The sequence below is a fragment of the Malaclemys terrapin genome, chromosome 1, assembly GCF_027887155.1.
Source record: "Malaclemys terrapin pileata isolate rMalTer1 chromosome 1, rMalTer1.hap1, whole genome shotgun sequence".
In the NCBI taxonomy this organism is placed as follows: Eukaryota; Metazoa; Chordata; order Testudines; family Emydidae; genus Malaclemys; species Malaclemys terrapin.
Genome location: NC_071505.1, coordinates 297,142,153 through 297,151,163, shown reverse-complemented (window position 1 = coordinate 297,151,163; position 9,011 = coordinate 297,142,153). Strand labels below are relative to the sequence as shown.

Genomic DNA, 9,011 nt, shown 5'->3' with positions numbered 1-9,011 from the left:
TAAATGTCTCCCCCTTACTCTCACAGATATTGTGGAGCGCACAGCAAGCAGCAATAACAATGGGGATATTCTTTTCGCTGAGGTCTGAGCGAGTCAGTAAGCTGCGCCAGCGCGCTTTTAAATGTCCAAATGCACATTCTACCACCATTCGGCACTTGCTCAGCCTGTAGTTGAACAGGTCCTGGCTCCTGTCCAGGCTGCCTGTGTACGGCTTCATGAGCCATGGCATTAAGGGGTGGGCTGGGTCCCCAAGGATCACGATAGGCATTTCAACATCCCCAACGGTTACTTTCTGGTCCGGGAAGAAAGTCCCTTCCTCCAGCTTTCGAAACAGACCAGAGTGCCTGAAGACGCGAGCATCATATACCTTTCCCGGCCATCCCACGTTGAAGTTGGTGAAACGTCCCTTGTGATCCACCAGGGCTTGCAGCAGCATTGAGAAGTACCCCTTGCGGTTTATGTACTCGGTGGCTTGGTGCTCCTGTGCCAAGATAGGGATATGGGTTCCGTCTGTCGCCCCACCACAGTTTGGGAATCCCATTGCAGCAAAGCCATCCACTATGGTCTGCACGTTTCCCAGAGTCACTACCCTTGATATCAGCAGGTCTTTGATTGCCCTGGCAACTTGCATCACAGCAGCCCCCACAGTAGATTTGCCCACTCCAAATTGATTCCCGACTGACCGGTAGCTGTCTGGCGTTGCAAGCTTCCACAGGGCTATCGCCACTCGCTTCTCAACTGTGAGGGCTGCTCTCATTCTGGTATTCTGGCGCTTCAGGGCAGGGGAAAGCAAGTCACAAAGTTCCATGAAAGTGCCCTTACGCATGCGAAAGTTTCGCAGCCACTGGGAATCGTCCCAGACCTGCATCACGATGCGGTCCCACGAGTCTGTGCTTGTTTCCTGGGCCCAGAATCGGCATTCCACGGCATGAACCTGCCCCAGTGACACCATGATTTCCACATTGCTGAGGCCCGTACCTTGTGTGAGGGCTGTGTCCATGTCAATTTCCTCATCACTCTCATCGCCGCGCTGCAGTCGCCTCATCGGCTGGTCCTGGTTTTGCTTTGGCATGTCCTGGCTCTGCATATACTCCAGGACAATGCGCGTGGTGTTCATAGTGCTCATAATTGCCGCGGTGATCTGAGCGGGCTCCATGATCCCAGTGCTATGGCGTCTGGTCTTAAAAAAGGCGTGAAAGTGACGGAGGGAGGGAGGGGCGACTGACGACATGGCGTACAGGTACAGGGAATTAAAATCAACAAAGGTGGCTGTGCATCAGGGAGAAACACAAACAACTGTCACACAGAATGGCCCCCCCAAAGATTGAACTCAAAACCCTGGGTTTAGCAGGCCGTTGATTTCACGGAGGGAGGGGGAAGCAAATGAACACATCTTTTTTTACATCTTAAGCTGGCAGCAGACGGTGCAGCATGACTGATAGCCCTCGGCATCTTCTGGGTGCTTGTCAGAAGATGCTGTATTACGACTGCTAGCCATCATCGTCAAGACGGTTCAATAGGACTGCTGGCAGGACTGAGTCTCCAGGAGACAAAGCATGTCTGCCCAGGTGCCTTTGATTGAACTGGAATACGACGATGCCAGATATCAATCTTAGTACACCATCTACTGCCAAAAGGCCAGGGGCTGCTGCTGTGCAATGCAGCCCCACGTCTGCCAGCACCCAGACAGCCGATGAAGGCTACCAGTCATACTGCACCATCTACTGCCAAAAGGCAATTAGCTGCTGCTGTGTAGCAATGCAGTACCACGTCTGCCGGCACCCAGATGACATATGGTGATGCTGAGCTGAGCTGAGCGGGCTCCATGCTTGCCATGGTATGTTGTCTGCACAGGTAACCCAGGTAAAAAGGCGCGAATCGATTGTCTGCCATTGCTCTGATGGAGGTGGAGGGGCCTGACGGCATGTACCCAGAACCCCCCGCGACACTGTTTTGCATCATCAGGCATTGGGATCTCAACCCAGAATTCCAATGGGCTGCGGGAACTGTGGGATAGCTACCCACAGTGCAACGCTCCGGAAGTCGACGCTAGCCTCGGTACTGTGGACGTAGTCCGCCGGCTTCATGCACTTAGAGCATTTTATGTGGGGACACACACAATCGACTGTATAAAACCGATATCTATAAAACCGGCTTCTATAAATTCGACCTAATTTCGTAGTGTAGACATACCCTGGGTCTCTCTCATTCTGACCTGGGGGAAAATTCGTACTGGACCCCAAATATGACAATCAGACCCTGAGCATGTGGACAAGACCCACCAGCCAGACACCTGGGAAAGAATTCTTTGAAGTAGCTCGGAGCCCTCCGCATCTAGTGTCCCATCGCCAGCCACTGGAGATATTTGCTAATAGCAGTCACAGATTACATGCCATTGTGTCAAGTATCAGAGGGGTAGCCGTGTTAGTCTGAATCTGTAAAAAGCAACAGAGGGTCCTGTGGCACCTTTAAGACTAACAGAAGTATTGTGGGCAGTCTCATCATACCATCCTCTCCATAAACGTATCAAGCTCAATCTTGAAGCCAGTTAGGTTTTTTGTCCCCGCTGCTCCCCTTGGAAGCCTGTTGCAGAACTTTACTCCTCTGGTATTTTGAAATCATTGTCTAATTTCAATCCTAAATTTGTTATATCCATTTATTCTTGTGTCAGCATTGCTGCTTAACTTAAATAACTCCTCTCTCCCCGTGGTATTTATTCCTCTGATGTATTTATAGACACTGCTTTCCAGGATGGAGTCCCCCACCTGGTAAGCACAGCTGACAGTCTTTGTTCCTAGATAGATGTATTTACATTTAGCCATATTAAAATTTATATTGTTTGCTGGGTAAGATGGACACAAGCAAAGTCAGATTGCTCTGTATCTGTGATCTGTCCTCCCACAATTTTTGTGTCATTGCAAACTTTATCAATTCAAACTTTGTTTTCTTCCACATCATTGATAAAAATATCAAATAGTGTAGGGCCAAGAACCAATCTCTGTGGGGCCCCCAATGGTAACACATCTGCTCAGCGATGACTCCCTGTTTACATTTACATTTTGAGACCTAGCAGTTAGCCAGGTTTTAATCCATTTAATATGTGCCATGTTCATTTTATATTGTTGTAGGTTTTTAATCAAAATGTCATGCTCAGCCCGGGGAGTCCTGCTTATACTTAGATGTCAAAAGATGTTTATACTTAACAGCACAAGTCTCTTTTGCATCTATCTCTACTATTACCTGGGTGGGACTAAGCCCCCTGGAAGATCAAACAGATTATTTGTTGCCTTTGGGGAGAGGTATAAGGGGGAGCCTATTAGTAACAAGCTCTTTCCCACTTGATTAAGAGACGTATTGGACGTTGTTACTTCTTCTCCAAAAAACCAGTGCACTTGACTAGGGCCACAGTTGCCTCTGTAGCTTTTCTGAGCTAGGTTCCTATTGTAAAGATTTACAAAGCAGCTGTATGTAGTTCTGCCACACTTTCACTAAGCCCTAGTCGTTGGACTTGGTATCACACGGCAATGCTTGTGTGGTAAGGCGGTGTTGCAGTCTGCTTTTTCCTAGTATCAGAGGAGTAGCCGTGTTAGTCTGAATCTGTAAAAAGCAACAGACGGTCCTGTGGCACCTTTAAGACTAACAGAAGTATTGGGAGCATAAGCTTTCGTGGGTAAGAACCTCACTTCTTCAGATGCAAGCCTCTTACATCTGAAGAAGTGAGGTTCTTACCCACGAAAGCTTATGCTCCCAATACTTCTGTTAGTCTTAAAGGTGCCACAGGACCGTCTGTTGCTTTTTCCTAGAACTCCTTGCCTGCTGTCCTATGATGGTGGCACCACTTGCTAAACTCCCATTCATGGGAATTCACAGAGGCTCTCAAAGAAGAAAGTTAGTAACTGCTGTTCTTTAAGAGTTGCCTCTGTGCAGCCACACTACCAACCCACCCTCCCATTTGTCTCAGTGTTCTTTGTATTTCAGGACTCCGCAGGCTAGGGAGAAGGAACTAAGGTTGTCTGGGAGGTGCACTTCCTTTTAAAGATGGAGCCTATGATGTAATTCTAATAGGAGAGTGCTACTGCACCACCAATGGACATGGCTTTATTGTACAGTTCTGGAGCTCGACACTAGAGGCACTAGATAAATGTGAAGGCATAGAGGCAACTCTCGAAGAACAACAGTTTTCAATAAGTAACCTTTCTTTTATACATTCTTGGTTTTGGTTTGGTCACCTTGAAGTTTTAAAATACAATACTACTTTGCATCTAAATTCATCTAAAATCTATAAACAAGAAGCATTAGAAGCATTAAAATACAGATAAAATGGAGCTTAGTGGATCGTAAGAGGAATGTTGGGGGAGGGAAAACTCTGGAGCTTCCCCTTCTGGAATTTTCCCTAAATCATTCTGTTGAGAGGACGCACACACATGATTGATGCCCTTGAATCTCAGATTTTGGGACTGTGCTGGAAGCACAGCACTGTCCTTAAAGAAGCCCTTTGCCTCTACATTGGCTCCGGGACCTCCTGCTCTCCCCTCAAATGGAGAAATGGTGCCAACATTTCCTCTGCCAGCAGCTGTTTCCAGAATCCCTTCTGAAAGTGGGAGGGTGTCCACTGCAACTGGGAGGGGGGCCTTGAGCTGCACTGATTTCTCCATGGAGTTAAGGGAGGGTGATGATGTGCCCAACCTTCTCCTGCCCCATACAACAGCCCAAGACCCTGTGGAGTGTCCTCTGTGGAGTCAGGGGTAGAAGAGAAGGATGCTGCAGAAGTGGTGATACCCAGCCTACCCCGTATAAAGAAAAGGAGAGATCCTGGGAGACAAGCTCCCCCTTGGGCTTAACACACAAAATCAACTTGCATAAACCTAAAATACACTTAGCAGGACACTGGCATGTCCAATTTGACTTTATACAGAGATTTTGCTTAAATGTATTATTACAGAATCTAAAACCACTAGAAATGTGTCAATGAAATTCTCTGTTAACAAATTCTAATTGAAACAGGTTTTTATTTTGTAAATGGATTAACATCCCCCTGAAGTGTTTGCAACTTAAACACAGCAGCACTTTGCTAGTGCAGGAGAACCTGGGACAGTGATTGGCTTGAATTGACTACAAACAAAAATGAACATTACTAGCTTCTTTACCACTTTTCAAAGGGGGAGAAATCCAAACAGGAAACAAACACCATAAATGGGGAAAAGCAAAGTAGATTTTTCAAAATATTCTTCCCATTTTAATAAGCAGAGGTGGTGTTTATTATTATTATTTTATTTCATTGTGGTATAGCAGTACCTAGAAACCCAATGGAAATAAGGGCCCCATTGTGTTAGGCACAACTACAAACACATAATAAGCAATCCCTGTCTCAAAGAGCTTCAATCTAACTGGACATGACAAAGGGTGGGAGGAGAAACACAGACATAGACAGCTGAAGGGACTTGCCCCAGATCACACAGCAAGTTAATAGCAGAATCAGGAATAGAACCTAATTCTCCTGATTGTCAAACCTATGTCCTATGAACAGGATCCTTCTGCCTCTCAGTGAGGACATTTTAAGTATATGGGGCCAAATTCCAAATTGGCTAGTTTTACACCACCCGAGAATCCAGTACATGATTTTTAACCTAATGGTGTCCCTTTAATAACCTGCATGAAGACTAATACAGCTTAGTGTTAAAGCTTAGCTCTGTTACTCTTTAAGGGGAAAATATTGAACTCCTTGAACAGATGTCAAGAAGAATCAGATTTTTTTAGATGTAAAGTGCCTTTCTCATGTGTTTTACATTAGTATACTAGTGTTTGGCAAGCTCCGATGTGGATGTAAGAACTCAAAGATGGTAAAATAAGAAGCAGATGTTATATGAGATGCAGTATCCTCAGCTTGTAACCTTAGTAACAACAACAATCTTAGCTAACCAAAGTTCTGAATTTTTACTTGGAGGCTAGTTCAAAACTGCTTTCAAATATTTTATTTGATATTTATTATTCAGACAGACAAATCTTTGGACATTATTTTGCTCAAACAGCCTGTGCTAGAACAGATATTAGAAAAGCTGCAGAACATTAAAAGAGGTTATTAAAGCCAGGGAAAGCTGATTCTCTCTAAAGAGTGATTGATCTTTCAGTGGATACTGATGGCTATCGGGGTAGTTTTTGCCAGATTGGTGCATTTTTGTACCACAGCCCTCATTAAAGGCAGAGCTACAAAAATGTTAGCACCAAAGTATAATAGAGGAATGCAGTTTTCTATCTGCTGTGTATGTCAGTGAGTTGGTTTTACTCATCTCAAGGAAAAGGTTTATTTGATCTATTTCTGCTGGATTTAGCCAAACATGCCATTTGGGGAAACAGGTTTTCTTTCTTTTTCTTTCTTTCTTTCTGGAAGTTCATTGTTACTGCAGATTGGTCATAGTTGCCATTCTGATTTATTTTCACATTAAACACAAGTAAGTTTACCTGAAGTCAGAAACCTATGTGGTTTGTGATGTGTACAACTAAAACTAATGCCAGCCTTTCCTCAGGGATATTCCATTTTGTTAACTTTATCCACAGCACGGAAGGAAGGAAGAAAAGCATTGAAATAAGTAATAGGTTTCACCAATCAGTGGAAAACCTCTTTAGTGCTATTTGTCACTTTTCATATGGGTGGGACTATTGCCTTAATTTCATTATCTAGTCCATTTTCTAAAGCTCTCTCAATAATTAAGTCCCTAAGAGGCAAGATGTACGGCAAACAGCAAGGTACAATGCTTACATAAATGAGTACTGGTTAAAAATTACTTGACTGAATTGTAGCAAAATGGCATCATTGCAAGTAATACCTTTGTTTGATAGGGTTTGTGCTGTAAATACTGTGTGTGAGAGGCAGAGAAAATATATAGCACATATAGGTTTTTTCTGTATATAATACCTAGATTGAGCTGGAATGGTTATTTTTGAATACCAATACTTTACAGAAAGGCAATAATGACTAAGTAAGGTTACAGAACACAACATAGCAATCTCTATAAATTTTAACTTTTGCCTTCATGTGATGAAAATAAGTGTCATGCTTAAGAATACTGATCGCTCTAAAGCTGGCACAGTATGTATAAGCTACAAATTTTGAAGATGAGACAGTCATCTGTTTTCTATAACCAGTGTGCAGATCATGAAAAATAGCTATGGATATATTGTGTCAGGTGGTAGGATTAATCTTTGGTTAAAATGGAAAGAAAATCCTGAGAATCCAACATTAGTTTAGCTGGAGTTACATGTTCCTTCCAGATCTTCATTTTTTTAATGTAGTTGTTTTAAAGTGTAGTAGAAAGAGTGAGCACTGCTCAGAAAGAAGTAGGAAGAATACATACATATCGGCTGGTTGAACAGTTCCTACAATTCAGTCAAATATGGAAAAAAACAATGCAGTATGAACCCTTACAGATCTTGTTAATTAGAAAGAAGTTTAGCTTGATTGTGCAATTGCTTTCTCATTAGTCAAGGAAGCTGTAGTGTGAATTTATGATATAATGCAAAGCAGTTATTGCTAAAAAATAATTTGTCAAAGTGCAAATTACCGTGGATGTTGTATCCAAGAGCATTTTCCAGCTGCATAAAGGTGTTTCCTTGAGCTCCAAACTGCAGTAGCCCCAAAGAAATGGACACACTTGCTGGTGCAACTATCAAGTTAGTTCTGTTCTCTGGTTGTGCTAATCGCTGGTAGAGATTGATATCAAATTCAGTTTTCAGCTCCTTTAGCTCATCATAGAGGTCACAGCTTCCACTGGTTAAGAAGCAAGAGTACAGAACGAGCACAGTGAAGACAAGGGGCAACATGAAGGCACACTATGGAATATCTCCCCCGGATAATTACACCTGTAATTAACAATGCGAACAGTCAGAAAATGATAGGGACGGATGACGTGAACTATTGCTTTACATGCTCATTAAGCTGAGACTTACCATGGAAACAAATACTGGTAAAAAAACCTACCAAGGCACAGTCCAATTGATGTCATGCATAAGGAAAATATCTCTGGACACTGATGTGCTTTCACCAGCTAATAATGTCCAGTCTTCAAGACCACAGCCAGTATAGCAACTCTCATTTGATGGTTGACCATTACAATACACGTGACCCAGATATGCACCCACAAAAAAATGATTCATACTCCATGGTGTAAAAAGCAGCTGTCCAGCATATTAACTACCTGTTCAATTTTGACCCTTGAGTGCTTACAGGCTCTGTATCCATCGGCTGCTACATCCATAGTTAGGTACCTAAATAAAAGTGATCAATTTTCAAAGGTGCTGGACATCCATAGCACCCGTTGACTTCCATTGGGAGTGGTGGTACCGAGTACCAGGCTTGAGAATTTTGACCTTAGCGTGCAAAAGTCTGCAGCCAAGGCATCCCTCCCAAAGACCAGGATAGAATCCCTCCCCTGCAAACGGGATTATATTTGCAAAAGACCTCTGTGATCGCTGACAGAGTCACCGCTTTGGATTTTTATGGGGGAGGGGGGGAAATCATCTTTTTAATCAAGTCTGAGGTAGTATGAGATTAAAACTACTTAGAATGTTTCCTAAAAAGCAATAAATAAATCGACCCTCCAAATTGCTGAAATGAGACAGTCGTTTTCTACACACCATTTTACATTCTGAATATTTGAAACAAATGTGTATTTTTTAAAAAGTTACTCCGGCTTCAGTTTAGGATTTTACACAAATCTCTTTCTGTGCCCTTTGCTCTAGAGAGCCCCTCTAACTCCTTATGTTTACTCACAGTTAGCTGTATTTAATTGCCTTGCTGTGTCCTGTGCGGCTGAGCTGGAGCTCTGTATGTACTTCTGTCCCCTTCTTTAATATGTGGTGGAGTAAGGTCTAGGTCATGAGACTGCATTTAAAGGAATAGTCAGTGATCGCAGTCTCTATCGGCGATGTCTGTACCACTCTGTCCAAATTCCTGTAGGCTACAGACTCTAGGTAGAGCCAGGCAAAGAGGCATGTCACTGATCAGCAAATCCAAG

At 43.4% G+C, this 9,011-nt stretch overlaps 1 protein-coding gene across 1 annotated transcript in view; it reads right to left on the bottom strand.

The window, feature by feature from the left end:
* Positions 1-7,818, bottom strand: part of SERPINE3 (serpin family E member 3) — a 30,194-nt gene extending 22,376 nt beyond the window's left edge. The window contains exon 1 of the mRNA XM_054015154.1: positions 7,560-7,818. Coding sequence (XP_053871129.1) covers positions 7,560-7,818 — 259 coding nt within the window. The remainder of the gene's footprint in view (positions 1-7,559) is intronic.
* Positions 7,819-9,011: the final 1,193 nt, after the last annotated feature.